General features: G+C 41.5%; 1 protein-coding gene and 1 long non-coding RNA gene across 2 annotated transcripts in view; one reads left to right on the top strand and one right to left on the bottom strand.

Annotated features, from left to right (window-relative positions):
• PRKAR1B (protein kinase cAMP-dependent type I regulatory subunit beta) overlaps positions 1 to 11,224 on the bottom strand; it is a 59,829-nt gene extending 48,605 nt beyond the window's left edge. Inside the window, exons 1-2 of the mRNA XM_010719674.2 lie at positions 10,947 to 11,224; positions 8,744 to 8,835 (exon numbers count right to left, since the gene is read on the bottom strand). Coding sequence (XP_010717976.1) covers positions 8,744 to 8,835; positions 10,947 to 11,147 — 293 coding nt within the window. The 5' untranslated portion in view covers positions 11,148 to 11,224. The remainder of the gene's footprint in view (positions 1 to 8,743; positions 8,836 to 10,946) is intronic.
• Positions 230 to 9,872, top strand: LOC116217250. Its single transcript, XR_004161525.1, has 3 exons — positions 230 to 558; positions 8,574 to 8,645; positions 9,529 to 9,872. It is a non-coding gene; the product is annotated as an uncharacterized LOC116217250 (long non-coding RNA).
• Positions 11,225 to 16,828: the final 5,604 nt, after the last annotated feature.

A 16,828-nucleotide genomic window follows, 5' to 3' on the forward strand; every position in this document is an offset into this window, starting at 1 on the left:
ATGCAAATATCTAGTTCCTTTAAGCTCTTTGAACATCCTCTTCTAAATGCATAACTAAGCAACTTAATCACACAGTTGATCCTCCAGTACCGGTACCGGTAATACTCCCACTTAGAGACACGTAGGCTTTCAAAGCTGTGGAAGGTTGCAAAATCAGTCACCTAATGAAGACTTATTAGAGTAAGAGTAGCTGTTGACAGGTTACCTACAACCTCTCCGAAACAAAAAAAAAAAAAAAGGAATTATTTCTTTAGAGAGCTTGAGCTGAAATAAACCATTGTTCTTCCATGTGCAAAGACAAATTGCTGCTCCCAACCAGCTTCCAGCTGCTCCGATGTGAAGGACAAAGCCTTGCTGAGAAGAGTGGATGTTCTTTTATTCAACCTTTGTGTTTAATTCTGGAAAGCCTTAGCATTGAGTAATACAAATTCAGAGCCACTGCCAGATAATTGTTGTGTAAAGAAACCCACAAGGCACGCTCACACACACTGCAGCGGCAGATTTCAGAAGGCCTGTTAAATTCAGCAGCCTCAATTCTTCTACTTCACATATACAGAGGTAAGTTAAGACTCAGTAGTTTTTTGTAAGCATGCATGAATACAGTTTGTCACAGGTAATTTTTCCTAGGTCTAAAAAGGATGTAGGTAAATCACTTCTCTGCTTTTAATTTGTTTTTCAGAATTGGTGACATATTGCCCATATGTAAACCACTTTTATGCAGAATTAAAAATAACTGTCATTAGGAATGGCGCCAGCAGTATTTGTGATGAAGAATATAAACTGTGTAACAAAACACTGGGGGTGAATCACAACCCCTAAAAAGCTACGAACTGACAGTATTTGTTTCTAAAGATAAAAACATCCAGAAATACCAAATGTGTGTGCTTTTAGTTATGTTTAAGAGAATAACCTACCTACCAGGCCAAAAAGTGACATCAAGAAAAGGATTCTCTAGTACAAAATCTGCACGCTGTCAGGATGCCGGGAAGGGATTGATAGTAAAGCAGATGCAATCTCCTGATGACTGCTGAGAGCAGAACTTTGCATAACTAATTTAAGGACTGCTGCCTGCAGGCACTACAATGGTAATTAAAAGACAATAATTCTTGGGTAAATGAGATGGATGCACTGGAAAATAGAGTCAGTGTTAAATTCACAGCTAATCCTTGAATGGAGAATTGGATCATTTCTTTTCCAAGCGGCTGGGCAATTCTACCTGGTTTCATTTCCATCACTACTGCCAGACGACTGTTGTCTCCAAAATCCATAACTTCTCCCAGTTTAAGTAGTATTCCTCATTGGCAAGCTCCAATTCAGCAAGACAGAATGTGCTTCAATTTATACACGAGTAATTCCTTTGACATCCACAGCAAGTCAATGGAACAACTCACAGAGTTAAACACGCTCTTTTAGAAACCACGCTCAATCAAAGCTATAAACAGGGCATGAAAGGCACAGTGAAAAGCTGGGCTGCCAGACTGTTTACCTGCAAAATACTGCAGTGTTACCCAGAGAAGGAAAGCTTTCGTTTAGTACGCTTGGGTTCATGTGAGAGATGAGCTCCCTCTTACTGATTGCTTACAAAAGACAGGCTAATCTTCTAATATGATCGACCATCAAGAAAAACATCTCACAGAGAGGTTATGCACCAGTTTTTTCTTTACAATATCTGTTCCATGCACATGTAATTTGTATATACACATGGCCTCTGTCCCTAGATTACTAGGGCCAGCTAACCAACCCCAGGAGCTCCATACAGATGGACATTCACACCTCTACAAACGCACACAGGGTGCAGCCCACCCTCCTGTGTACCATGCAGAGCAGACTGAGATGATGCTGTGCCTTGTGCTCAGCTGTGTCTTTCCACTGCCTCCCTTAGGCAAGCAGAAGCATTTCTGCGACCAGGTGGTGGGAACTGATCTGACCTGAAAGTTGTCCCAACAAGTGGAGGATGAAGAGATCACTCTCCAGAGCACTGATCTGGCTAGCTGAGCTGCACAAGTGCACGAGAGCAGCAATAGCAGCGCACAGCCAAGCTCTGGCACTGACTGCACTACTTACTTTGGTAGCAGCTCAGAGTTAGTTTGGGTTGAATTAATTGTGAAACCATACCCTGAGGTTCCTGGTTTAGGTGTATTTGAGCAGCAGCCAACCTAGATGCCAACAACAGGCAGAGTAAATATTCTACCTAAACATCCACCTGGTTTCAGCACAGCGTGGTCCCCTGCAGCTACAAAAATAATAATGCAGCCTGATCAGAAGTTTCTTGCACTGCCGTGCAGACTGCAGCCATATATGAAGCACAGGCAGAAGCTAGATCGTGTTTGTTTTTTAACAAAAGCGTTAAGTTACAAATGCAAGGAAAATACAGGATGTGTAATGAATATGTCATAGCTGTGGCATCCTGTTTCTGAAATATCTTGCTCCTGAATGGTGCCGTCTTAGGTTTCTTCCACATATATGAGGCTTTCCAGCTGGCCTGCAGCCAGTGCTTTAATAAAACATGGTATTATGCAGAAGTGAATAAAGCTCATAGTAATCATAATGTCCTTGAAATTCACTAATCACAACAAGTTTTAAAAATATTTTAATATGAGATCAACATGACAACAAGTAAAATTCATCTGTTAGATATGGAAAACCACTTTTCACACGTTTAGATTGTGCCTATACTGAAAAACATACCCACATCACTAATGGCCTGGGTGACAGCATACAGGATGTTTTCTGAATCTGAAAACCATAACTAGCTTCAGAAAACAAGATAAGGATGTAAAATCATTTCAAACTGAAGACACGGACTGTGAAAGTACGGTCACTTGCAATAAAGATACAACTGCTGAGTATTATTTTGGGGTTAAAATAATCAACAGCACAAACACGTGATGCATGTTCACTGCCAAGGCAGAAGAAGGTCCAGTGATTCTGGTGATCACATGCTAAGCAGAAGTCAACAATATGCTGTTGCTGTGAAAAATATAAAGAAACAAGAAAGATGTGGATTAACAGAATATAGTTGAGGAGAACAACAAAAATGGTCAGTGGTCTGAGTAACCTGGTCTACAAAGGAAGAAGGGCAGAAACGGATTCAATCTGAGAAAACAGAAAATGTGGGAAGAAACAACAACCCTTCAAATACATAAAAAACAGGAAAGAAAAAAAGAGACATAAACAGGAAGCACACATTACTGTCTTACACTACTGAGAATCCAGGAGTGACAAAAACACGACTGAGATTCCTCCCGTCCACAGAGAGGACAAAACAGACTTTGTTCGAAGAGATTGCCTAACCTGTCTCAGCAATCATAGACTCTCCAATCTATTTAAGTAAGTTCACCACAAGAAATTATTACCACATGTCTAGTTTACTTCCATCTTGTACAATTTAAGCCTAATTCTGATGTTTTGTCTTCGGGGTACAGAGACATATGATTACTCATTTCCCCTTTGTGGCAGCCCTTAATACATTTTAAGAATGTTATTGTGTCTCAGTGCTGAGGAAATCTTAATTTGGACCCTAATGTCTTTCAAATAGCTATATTTGAGCCCAGCGTGTCCCTAAAGGAGCCCACTTTGGCACCAATCATGGCTTACTAAACAGCCTCAATTGCAGACCGCATCACAGAGCGTGGATCACGTAAAACATCTGTAAGAAGGCAGTGGAACATCTTCCTGAAACCTTAACAGCAAGATGATGGTACCTGCAACACTTGTGTGCAGTTCTACCTGCAGAATCACCGCGGTGTGTTTGTGAGGATGCTGGGAAAAGAGTTAGAATTCTTACTTGGAGAAAACTCTTGGTTGGCTTGCACGCCCAGCACAAGTGCCAAGTTTCATTTTTATGCATTAGCTCTAACAAGCATAGAAAATAAAAAATGCCCTTTACTCTGACATCTTTGCCATTCAGGCAACACACAAGAGTAATGTAAAGCTACGTGCTCCTGCAGTAAACACGGCAGTTTTTCCTACCACTCATTGTTGGTTTTTTGCACTTCCATAAAAGCTCAATATTTTAGCAAAATCATTAAATGGTCTAACTTTTGTTTCCAAAGCATTTTCACACCAGTTTATGGTTCAAAAAAGCCAATTTATTATTAATCCAAGTAATAAAACACACAAAAATATTCTGAAAGCTGTCACAGGCATCACAGCTGTTTGTAGAGCAGCAAAGAAGAATAAAACATTTGGGAAAATGACTCTATTGGTCTGAAAATGCATGTAAAACAGCTACTTATTCTCTCTACTCCCTGATGAGCAAGTTTTACAAAGCTTTTACATATAAATTTTACATACAATTCACATAAAGATACAGCTGAACATTTTCCCAGTCCACTTCTGAATGTGGTGAGGCATCCATCAAGCTTCTGAGCAGGGACAGAAAGACAGCTCATGATTCACAGCAGAGCAGGCAGGCACAGGTGACATCCTGGAACCAAGACTGACATGGCTGCTGATCTCAAACTATTTATGCTGCAGTTCCTTCTCCTTCTCCTCCTTGACTATTGTCAGGTGTAGAAACTTCTGTTTCCAGGAACAGAAACTTCTGATCCCACTGCAGGTCACCTCCAAACCTTCTCACTGTTCCTCTTCGGGTCAGAGTTCTCAGTGGCTGTCCCTGTCCAGTAGAGACTGAACATCCTGTCAATTAAATGATGAGATGAAATCTTTTATTTTTATCCTCAGAGGGAAAATGAACTTTCTTCCTTCTTTCTCCCCTTGGCTATCCAACATCATGGCAAAGCCAAGGGTGTGTACTTCTACTCCAACATTACATGCTGAACTAATAAAAATTCTTGCTAGCTACACTGCTAGGTTAGAGGAGATTAGGACAACCAAACTAGCCCCTTGTCACTAGTTTTGACTTTATACACCATTTCACAACGAGGAAACCTTAGAGGATGTTAATCTACTGGAAATCCAAGAGTGGGAAAGGAAATAAAACGTTGCCAAGTTATGGGTGTAATTCTATCTTTGCACAGATACAAATCACTCATTGCTTGCTGACTGAACAAAACCAAATAAGCCAAGAGGGCATCAATACAATACACCCTGCCTTGCTGATTTGTCCCATATGCAAAATTCTCAAGTGTCACATACTAAAAGAAAGGGAAAAGTTTATGCAAACTCTAACAGCCTTCAGAATTAGGCCTGTTGTAGGAGCATAGCTGGACCTGAAGCATGAGATCATGTTCAAACTAGGAGGAGTAATATCAGCAAGGAAATTTTTCAACTTATTCAGCCACTAGAATCAATATTGCAGGCCACTTAAGACAACCCTGGCACATATCGTCTTAACTTCTCATCAGCATGCTGGAGGGAAATTAGAAAGACAGCAGATATGTCTTTCAGAAAGTACATCTAAATCTGCAATTCAATCTTTTTAAAGTTCTTTTATTAAGTACAAATGTCATAATCAAGGACTGGTGTTTTGTTTAGTAATTTTTACTGGTACTGCCTCAAGGATGCAACAGAGGCACAACAGAAAATAGACAAACAAGATGGCTTCTGCCATCAACAGAAGTTAAAGACAAACTGTGGCAAAGAAGACCAGTTCCAAAAAGTACATTTCCCAAAAATACCTTACAGTTAGTGTTAGCACAGCACTTTTCCCTAGTAAAATGAAAAGAGGGTGAATGCATCTTACCTGGCTATAGGTCCAAATCCGCTGATGTTCCATCTCAAAGCTCTCAAGGCTGCTCACATGTGAACAGGCTGGAGGGCAATTCCTGGTTCTTCTGGGCACACAGCCTGCAGAGCGCTGCCTTCCGTATCAGAAGTTGTTCTATGCTGCAAAGAGCTCCCTCCAGAGCCACGACACAAGAATCTGTTGTGAAGGACTGTGCATACATACGTGAGGCTTCGGTGAGCAACAGCTCAGGACCAGACAAACACAGAGCTGCTGATCTGGCAGTGATCATACTTAGCAAGGTTTTAGAGTGCTTTCTACCTTGGAAAACAAACTGTCCTCTTGGTGACCACCTCCACAGCTTCTCCATGATGTTTGCACAATACTACAAACTACTTTTACAAAAAAATCTTGCTGCCCTTACACCTCAGCTTAACGAACGTGTTTCATTGTTTGCTACTAAAACTCTCAAGAATTTTTAAGCAGTTGAAAAGAAGAAAGGAGGAGAGAGGAGAGTTAGAACACACCACAGTTAAACAGCTGACAACCACATCGCTTTTCAGAGCTGCACTGTTCTTACACTATTAGCCACTCTTGAAATGCACATTTTGACAAGAGTTGCTGATAATCTAGCTCTGTCACTTTTGGCATCTATGCATTTATAGTTCCTTATTTATTGAACTTATCAGTATAATTTTGCACTGGAGGCTGTGTGCATGTACGTGTGGTTGTATGTGCAACTGCAAGACAGATGGCAAACCTTGTTTCACCGTGGCATATAAAAAGATGTCACCTAAAATAAGACCATGAATGCAAACAGAATGCAAACAAAGACAACTTGAACAAAACTATTTGGAATACCAGTGCAAAAAGGTACTTGTTTACCTTGACTTCAGCAGGACTTCTCATGCAATTCATATGGAATATTTGACACAGATAACGTTACACTTTCTGCTTATAAATAAGGGCTTATGTCAGACATAAGGATCTTCACAGCTGCAAGCAGCAAGTGGATGGAACACAAGTCCCACGGACAGCCATCAGAAAGATTAACTTATGAATCTTCTCAGAAGGAAGAAAAAGTGCAAGTTAACCACTGCAAACAAAGACTTCTTTGGCCCTGCTAGCTCATCCTACCCCACCTGAAGACCTTCTTTCTTCAGAGAATGGCCAACCACAACACTTAATGAAACAACACCATCTTCAGTGTAGGAAGCACTGAAGTAAATAAACACAATCACCACCTCAGCACAGAAAATGAAATACTCTTTTCTAGTTTTCCACCATTCCAAGAGGACAGAATCCCAAATGAAGTCATACACCATGTACTTTATTGAACGAGCTGTTTGCATCAACCAGATGCAAAGTGCAAGTGAGAGCAATGGTACACTCCAACTTGATGACTTCACACCTGACAAAAAAACCAAACCAAAACACAAGGGCAAATGTCAGGAGGGAGCTCAACAAAATGCAAAGAAGGGTCCATTTATTCATCCATTACAATCCTATCTGCAAAAGCAGAATGCATGTGTCCTCCCTGAGTTCCTTTTTCTTCCAACATGAGCAATAGCTGAACGTGGCACTTCAGCAAGGGAGATGACACACAGCTTAATAACCGCCAGTGCAGAATCCAGAAACCAAGAAGCTCCCAAGTTTTTGACAGCAGAGGCAATACACACCTGGTGAAGCCACAGTACAAGGACTGCAAAAATGCAGAACAGCCTATGACATTTCTGCAGCACACACATCGGAGGCACCCTGTGCACACCTCTTCCCCCCTACTGGGGGGGATATCCCTAATGGGATAATCTGGCTGACAAGTAAATAAATGCTTAGGAGACCATAACCACGATGCACACTTAGCGCAGTGCAGGAAAAATTGCTTTTCCTTCCCTCTTTTCCTCTCATCCATACTCAGGTAACATATTGCCAAAATGTGCCTTTTCCGACCAGAAAATGTACCCTACCAGTACAGTCATGTCAGCATGCAGATGTATAATTGGGATTTTTGGCACTTCTGTACAAGAATTCTCTGTTGTGGGTAAAAAAGCTAGAAGAAATGTTCAGTTACTCCTCTTCTAATTACACCAGAAACTTGCATGCTAATGCAGTATCATAATGATTAGGATTGCAAAGTAATTAAACCATGTAAATGGCTTCAAGAGGGAGTGAGATTTGCACACTTGAGAACATGCTTTGATTGAAAGCGTATGAGCACAGTCCCACTGAAGGACTGCATTGCTTGATGTTCTGCTAGTAAAAACAATTCTCAATTCTATCAGTCTGTCTCATCTCCACATCATTTAAAAGTTCACCACCGGTACACTAGTTCACCATGAAGGTAATTCAAGAGAACAACGAAGAAAATCATGATCAACAAGGCTCCCTGCTTTGTGACATCTCTCCACTGTAACACTGGACCACTGATAACTGGAATTTGGTACAGCTACCCACCCAGATCTGCACAGACCCTACGGTGGCTTCACTGAAGCCATATTTCTCTAGATTGTTTATGAAACTGTCACACACATTGAACACTAAAGCCATAGTAAAACTCAAGCTGCAATGCCTTCCCTAGCTACAAGACTTGTTCAACAAACAAAGAAGTACATTTTCAAGGTTTTAAAAATCATTCTGGCTGCTACTGATCTCCTTGATTTCTTTGACATGGTTACACATCATTTGTTTGTAACAGCTTTTCAAAACAAACAAACAAACAAAAAAACAAAATAAATTTACCTGTAATTCTCTTTTAGCTCTTAGTACACATTACATTTTTACTGTCCCACTGTTCAGTCACCCGAGCTCTCTGAAGTTACAGCGAATGGGTCTGAGATCACTTCAGCTAGAACCTTCCAGGATCCTAGAAGGAAGCCCACCCGGTACAGCTGCCTCGCAATTTAACTATGTTTACATAAATTCTCATCTCCTGTTTCTTTTTCAGTGTGTCATTTTATCCTTTGTCATAATACCACGTGTGTGGAGGGCTGCCATCTAGTAGAACTTAAAACCAACGGTGAGTAGCTCTGATCTTCAACGACCATTCTAAGATAAAACCTGACACAATCTTCAGGTCGAGTTATGGAATCCATTAAATCATAAAGCACCTCATACCTTCGTTCATTGTCATCCAGATGAGCAAAGAGCACATTCTTGGAGATGGCCTTTGCCAGAGCAGTCATAGTTTTATAGTCCTTTGGAATAACCTATGGGTGAAAAGAAGGAAGAGTAATTACACGACTGGTTGTATTTCCTCGTAATTCTTGAAATCTGTAGAAAATTCCATTATTCAAGATAACAGATGCAATTTGATTTCAATCACTGGGACAGATTTAGGCTATAATATAAAGCCACTAAGAAAGTAATAAATTACAGTTTTGATAACATGGGGATAAGAATTGATGTTCTCAACATGACAACCAGAAAAGAAATGCAAGCTCTGAAATGACTAAGGAGAAAGATAGCCATAAAATACCATAATTAGCAGGTACTGGCAGCTGTGCAGTATTCTATCAAGTCTATTAGACTGAGGAAAATACATTTCTTATTCTTCTCTCTCCACAAAGACTTTCAGAAGCAACCTACTTTTAAAAATGAGTAAAATTTTTCCAAGGAAAGGGAAAAAAATGAATTGATTACACAATGTTTTTCAGTACTGTTTGTGGCACAAGGAACTGAGCTCCTGCAAGGCTCACCTGGGCCAAAACTCACATTTTGCTTCTTGGCAAGTGAGAAGGATTTATGCTGGAGAATAAAGAGGTATTTTATTTGCTAATTGAAGAGAAGGCACGCATTCCCTACTATGTGAATTAGGTCATAATCCTGAAAGTTTAAATTCTATTAAGTTAAACAAAATGGGTATCTGGCTAGTAACTTTTTCTCATTTTTCCCCCTATCAGAGAAAACCTGGACTGACCTGCAGTTCTGCACTTTTGTTCTATGAAAACAACCTAGCTGTTCAGCTTACTGCTGCTGAGCCAAGAGGGGATAATCTAAATCACTGACACTCAGCTCTCGCTGATGATAAAATACTGCTGACCAGCCTCTCTCAGTCCCAATCTGAAGCAATGAAAGCTACAGGGCAGAGATTTAGGTGGGTCTCATGGGACAGGGACACAGAAAACACAGGAAAGTTTCCTTAGGTGTCACAGCAACCAGACATCAACAAAATGAAAAGTCTAAATGAATCACCTGATCACACCTTGTATCATTTTTCTTAGTAATCATTAAGCGTTCTCTTCAAGCAGATAAACTCTTTTACAACAAAATTCCTATTCTGTTAGTTATTCTGTTAGTCACTAACTACAGGCTATGTCAGATGTGCTGACAAACATTGCTTTCTCTGGTTTCAGGACAAAGCAATGAAACCAGCAGCTGTAGTGATCTCTGGGCTCTTCTGAATGGAACCACCCCCGACATTTGCTCAAGTCACTGAGCTAAATCTCCTTTCATTTTCTCTCAAGTGACATAACTCACCACTTTCCCTTTAGCACTACTCATCTACAGCTCACCCTTCAGCGGATCCTTCAAACTGCTTATGACCCACATGTGTTTCTATCCAGTGCCTGAATTCAAGCCAATGGTTCTTCCTGGCTATTATCTAAAAATCCTTCTCTTTGCAATAGCTTAATACAACCCTTGCCTTGCTTTTTACACTTTTTCATTTCTTTCGTAATTCATCCTTCCAGCATCTCCCTCTGTTTCTGTATTCCAGAAACCTCTCAAACACACAGCTTCAGGGTGCAGCATGGGAATCATTTGCTTATGGCAGAAGACAAAGCAAGAAACAAAACATCCCACAGGTAGTCCTACATTCCTTGCAGTATCTATAGCCTGACAGGAAACCATCCCTAAATCATTTACTATTAAACTCAGTTTCTAGGAAATTTAAATTGTAGTAGTCCTTGCCACAGAACACACAGAAAGTGATCTGTATTGCTGCTTCCAGCTGTGGACCAATTACTGCCTACTAATCCTGCTGCTGGGAAAAGGAATAAAAAGTTGACTTCAGGATCCATCCAAAGCAGGAAACATCACCCAGGGAGTAATGGCTGAGAATTAACTACTCCATAATGGGAGGCAACAGATTAGCAGCATTCCTCAAAAAAGGAAGGAATACAGAATGCTGAAGCAACACGCTTAGAAAAATGCTTTACTAATACATTAAGAGGCAGCAAATGTACTTGAGAAGATGGTCCAGCCATGGCTTTGCTGACATGAGGATGACACTCTACATGCTGACCCACGCTTCCAAGCACTAAAAATAAGCGGAACACAAGCCACTTGATCGCCCTGCAGAGACATGACAAAGCATTACCTTTCTAACATAAGAAACAGCATCTTCTTCTGTGTACACCTCTGCACTGACCCCTCCTCTCCTGCGTCGGGCTTTTACTACTGGGTTGGGAGGAGGAGGAGAAATCTCATCGTCATGGGAATCAGACTGGGAACTGGACTTCTGCCGAGCCAGTATCTGTTTGCATTCTTCCTGCAAGGCAAAAAGAGACAAATGAAACATCTCTTACCCATGTAAGACTCAATATGCTTCCTCTATGACTCTCAGCAACTACTTCATTTCTACACTTAGATGTTTGGAAATGCACACACGTACTGGTCAAAGAAAATTAAAAATGTGCAGCTTGAAAGACTGACACCAACTCCAATGTGTATACAGGCACCATCACTCCAGTACTGGACCTTTCCGACACACATTAAGGAAACCAATGTATTATAAACCACAGACATTTCACTGCAGCTACTTCTGGCTGAGAAAGAAAAGGAATAAGCTTCTTTTGCTAGCTCTCCAACACCACAGCTGTTATTTTCTCAGTTGGCTTTTACATATCTTCGTCTCTTGTACAGAGAACATACCTGAAGTCGCATATTAACATGTTCTTTCATCTTGCTCTGCCTTGCAGGCTCACTACTGCAAGACAGAACAAAGATGTTCCCTATTCCAGAATTTCTACCATGTAACAGACCTATAACTAATGGGACTACTTCCAAGCAAGCAAGATCCAAGGTAGGCTCCAGAGGACTGCAAGAAACGATGGCTGGCTTAGCACCAGCTGGCCAATAGGGAGGTTATCCTCCAAATACCACATCCACGGAGGACAGAGTTAAGTACAAAGGGGAATCCCTGAAAATATGGTAACAAGAGCAGGAAAAATCTTCAAGGAAGGATGTGAGAGTTACAAGATGCTGTCAATTCATACGCTGAATTATCTGATTTCTGAAGAACTCATATAAACACATAGTTATAATATTTTCAGGCATAAAATGCACAAGTCCTATGTAAAAAAACAAAACCTACACCTGAGCAGTAGTGGTTGTCCTACTGCCCCTCCAGTGCCCTGGCTTATTCATTCCAGCCTCCTCTGACCCTACTCAAGGTGAAGGAGAAGGGCCAGAGGATGGGCCTCACATCTGGTCCTCAGCTTGTCCTATAAAGGAAACGGTGGGGGATATGAACATTGTGAGCAGTCATCCTGCCTGGGCAGCAGTAGTCCAGCGATTTATTTGCTGTCATCTCCTCCCTTACCATACACACGAGATGCACCCTGATAGTCTCAGGGCTGTGCTGATGGATGCACGCACAGACAGCACTCATCAGACTGCCGGCTGAACAACTCCAGTACTTCTGAGAACTCAAACTAGTGGAGTTGCAGGCTACGTGAAAGAAAAAAGAAAATGCAGCAATGCTAAGGCCCCTGCACAGCCAACAAAGCCAATTTCCCTTTGACAGCGAGACCAGAACCTGGACACAACTAATTTCTGATGAGATTGAGCAATCTGAGCTAGTAAATGGAGTCAGTGGAGGAGGGAGGATCTCAGAGCATCAGCACCAGTCGTGTGGCAAATCACCAGCACTGCCAGTTGGTCTTATTGTCACAGGAAATGAGTTACAGCTAACTCATCAGGTATGACACCAGAAAAGAGCGGTACAGAAAACTGGCATAAGTTCACAATTTTTAAGCTTGCAAGAAAAACAGATGATTAATATCTGTTTTGCCACTGATGTTTACAAATGTCTGACAAATCCAGTCATGCCACTTGTCTTCTCTGGTCTCACTCCAGTTTCCTTCTGCACCATCACAAACACTGCCCCCATTATTAACTTCAGGAGCTTTCATCCCACCTTCAACGTGTTATGCCAGTTGAAATAAAACAGCAAAATAGTATTTCTTGTGCTGCATAATTCAAAGTAACAGGCCCCACATTATCGTTTTGATTAAGGGACTACTAAAATATTTGAGAAACAGGCACTGAGATAAATTTACAGAGCTGGCTGGAGAGGTGAGGTCCTGACCCGCCTCAGAAAGTGCCGAGTTCTTTCTGGTATCAGTTTTTAATATATATATATATTTTTTTAATGGGGATTGCTAGACTACAACTCCTGGACCATACCACAGTTGAGTTAGATGACGTACACAAACAAAACCAACAAACAAACAAGCTGACTTCAGATGTATTAAATCTGTACTGGAACTTTTCCATTTCAATTCAAATTTCAGATAATAGCACAGAATGTGTAAAAAAATGACTCAGCAAGCCCTATTTAAGCACTCTCATCAACTTCTTCCCCACGCACAACTCCTCTCTGACTACCCTTAGCTTCCCTTAGTACAATTAATGCATTTGCAGAAATACAAACATGATAGATAAACATGTGTACTATTTATTTTCATTGTAATTAAAACCCAGCCATTAAAGACAAACCTACGACTGAAGAATTTGAAATATTGTCACCAGTATTTCAGCTTCTGTATCTCTACAGTTAACAATTTTTTTATACCACACAAACAAAGCCAAACACATCTTCTTCATAAGCTTAACTGAAAGGTAAAGAAGACTTTTCAGAGCAGAAAGCAGTTGAAAGTACACTCAGAGGTAACCGTAGCAAGGCAGCAGTCAGGTAACTAGTCAGAGGAACGCATCTTGCACAGCTCTTCTCATAATGCTCAGAGTGAAAAGCAAGAGCTTGCCACATTTGAATATCAAACAGACACTTCTTCAGCACACACTGCATGAAGGCACTTCCAAGGAATTAATAAATATCTCCTCTGCCCCAGCACGGATTTATACAAGAAAGCAAGCTCGATGAGATGAAAATTAATATCGCAAAGCATGCTCTGAAACCCAAATACCTTCTAAAGTAAAAAAGATATTAAAGGATTATAAAAGTGAGTTACCATGTGATTCATTTTAAAAGGAAGGCTCTTCGCTACAAACTCCTTTTATACAAACAGCAGAGAGTTGACTGGCTGCCTTTTCCATATGCCGCTATTTGTAGTCTAGGTAAGATTTCCATTACTGAGCTAAAGAGTGCCTTTTGAAAATAAAAGCACACTCTGTATCCCGGGTTAAGCTTTCACAAAGCCGTCTTCCATATATCCTGGGGTGGAACTGCACAAATAAAGCTAGAGGAGGAACAGTTCTTCAAACAGCCATCAGGCACAGCTTGGTGTGGATGCCTGTGCAGACCTCACTCTCAAGTAAACACCTCACCATCTTTTGTTGTCATGACAACAAGCCATCTCACTCTATTCGAATCGCACAGATAATTCATGGTGGCAGAGAAATCCTAGTTCCCAATCACGTCCACTTTAAAATGAGGGACTCCAGAAAACACATGGAAGTCAACAGCAAATACAGCGTGACAACCCCGAGCAAGCTGCAGCGAGCACCTCACTCCTCACTCCTCACTCTCCCCTTCACCTGCTGCACTGCTGCCAGCAGAGCTGCTCCTGACTCATGCAGCAGACAGGACGAGGCTCTCCAAAACACAGGGTCTGATGCAGATACCCATACACACAGCCCATGTCATTCCGGGCAAGCCTTGCCTGGTTTTCAGTGCTGGTTCAGCAATGAGAACCCCTTGCAGTCCCCACAGGCCCAAGGCAGTGCCTGCGCAATCTGGGGACCTGAAATAGCAGCACAGGGCTACGTGTGCGCAGCTGACCAGTGCCTGCAGCCACTGCTATGGTGCAGCACAGTGACAGACCATCACACCCCAAAGGCACAAACCAGCACTGCCGTGTTACAATAATGCCCTGCTTCACATACATCCAATCTAACCCCACTTCCATGAAAGTCGTGTTGCAAGTGATTAAAAACCAAGCTGAAGCTGTGCACAAAAGACTTCCCCGTGATTTCTGGTGAAGATGAATTGTGAAACAGGAATACCACAGCTGACTTCAATAGGTATGCCAACTAAACCATAAATTGGAAAGAAAACATACCACCCTTGCATCAAACTCAAAGCAAAAAGAGCTAATAGATACATCTGTAGTAGTGACCCGTTTATATTTTGAATGTTCCCCCCCAGTAAGATAGTGGTGTTGCAAGAGGCTGGTGTATAAAACACAGGAATTTAGCAAGCTGTCCTCAGTGTGGGGGGTCACTGCCTCTCCTGATTAATACTTTTAGGAGTTTTTAATGTGTTTTAAACACAAGAGAAGCGACCACAACGACAAGCAAGTTCTCAGATTTACCCCTTCCTTTCAGGCTGCTGCTCAAGAGACACACCGGCAGCTTTCCTATCTCTTAGCTGGAGCATTTCCAAACAGAAATTCACTTTCAGTAGTTCCTCTCCTCATCGTTCCTTTCAGGCTTTGTCACTGTCTGGAAACACAATGTTTAAATTCATGGAAGGATAGCATCTGACAAGGCTCCAAATCACTGCACAGCTTTACAACAGCATTCCAGGAAGACTTTAAAAGCAAGTCAGCTGCCAGGTATCACAGCTCACCACCTCCGATCTGCTTCCTACAACTTCTGTGTTCAAAAGGAACAACACAAAGCACATTCTAAATTAAATATTTTCTTTTTCTTCCCCCTCTCTCACCTCCCAAGCACAGTGTCTTCTGACTGACAGGCCTAGAATCTGCTTTCATTTTATCTACAGCAAATGTAAAGCCTAGCTCATGCTCAAGCAAACTAATCTCTCTTTGCACTGGAACTGACCTAGAGGAAACACTGTCAATACAGGAAGGTCTGCAACAGCATCCCTTCATTTTTGGAGAATGACACAATGATTAACAGCAAACCACTCCACTGGAAGCACAGGACTCACTGATTCCATCACTGAAAGAAATCTGGGAGGTCTTAAATGTCTTACCCACTCTTTTCTTTGTCACAGCAGACAACTCTATCATCTCTTCAGATCATTCAGACCTGTAACCTGAGACCCTTCATACAATACCAACCACCATTCCTCTGCCTTCTGGATGCTAAATGCTGTCTTTTCTTCCACAGCATCACTAAAAAATACCCTAAACATTCACCCCGCCATTAATTTATCCAGTTCATACCTATCCTCCACTCTAACTGCCACTACTGTGTCCTCTGTGGTCTCTCTGCACCATCATTCATTCCCAAGTTCCAATCTAGGCAAATTCTCCTGCCAAAAATCTTCCTACACTTCTGTAGCTCTGCCTCACTGCTTGCCTTCCTGAGTCCCTTTACCTCCTGCAACACGTTAACACTTCTTATCTTCCCTTGCAGTGTCTTGCAGTAGCTCAGCCCATCACCACCTCCTCTCTGCTTACTTTTCCATGAGGCATACGCAGGAAGGGTTCTCTTACAAAACAACACACCGTATTCCTGATACTTAGAAGCCTATGTAATCAACACTTCAATCTGTAAAATCCAGCCGAATACCAAATGTGTGCTTGCACACCTGGTGTAAGAAGAAACATGCCTGCAGGAAAGTTCATTTTATTATAAATCACATTTCTCTAGAAAAATTCTGCATTCTGACAAAACGTAAATATTGGCAGAGACTACAGAAGACTGCAGAAGATTGATGTTCAAATACTGAAACTCTTTATTATACAGAGACGAACTATAATTTACTAACAGTAAATAATCTTTCCATCCCACTTTACAGCAAACTTGTCACACGTGTGACCTTATTTTTCTGATCATGTCTGTATGCAATACTGTCCAATATCACAAGGTGGAGCTACCCAGACAACCTCATTTTGCTCTATCTGATTTCAGGTGGTACAGCCCAGTTCTCCAAAACTCTTTTTTTTGGATGGTACCTGAAGGCATACAGCATCAGCCCAGTCCATAAAACAACTGCTGATCCACAGCAAGCCATGACATTAAGTTCAGCCCCTGCACGACAGCATTCCTCTTGTGTGAGCAGAGGGCAATAGAAGGAACCAGGTGAGAACTCAGATCCAGAAGGTA

The sequence above is a fragment of the Meleagris gallopavo genome, chromosome 16 (assembly GCF_000146605.3).
Source record: "Meleagris gallopavo isolate NT-WF06-2002-E0010 breed Aviagen turkey brand Nicholas breeding stock chromosome 16, Turkey_5.1, whole genome shotgun sequence".
Classification (NCBI taxonomy): Eukaryota; Metazoa; Chordata; class Aves; order Galliformes; family Phasianidae; genus Meleagris; species Meleagris gallopavo.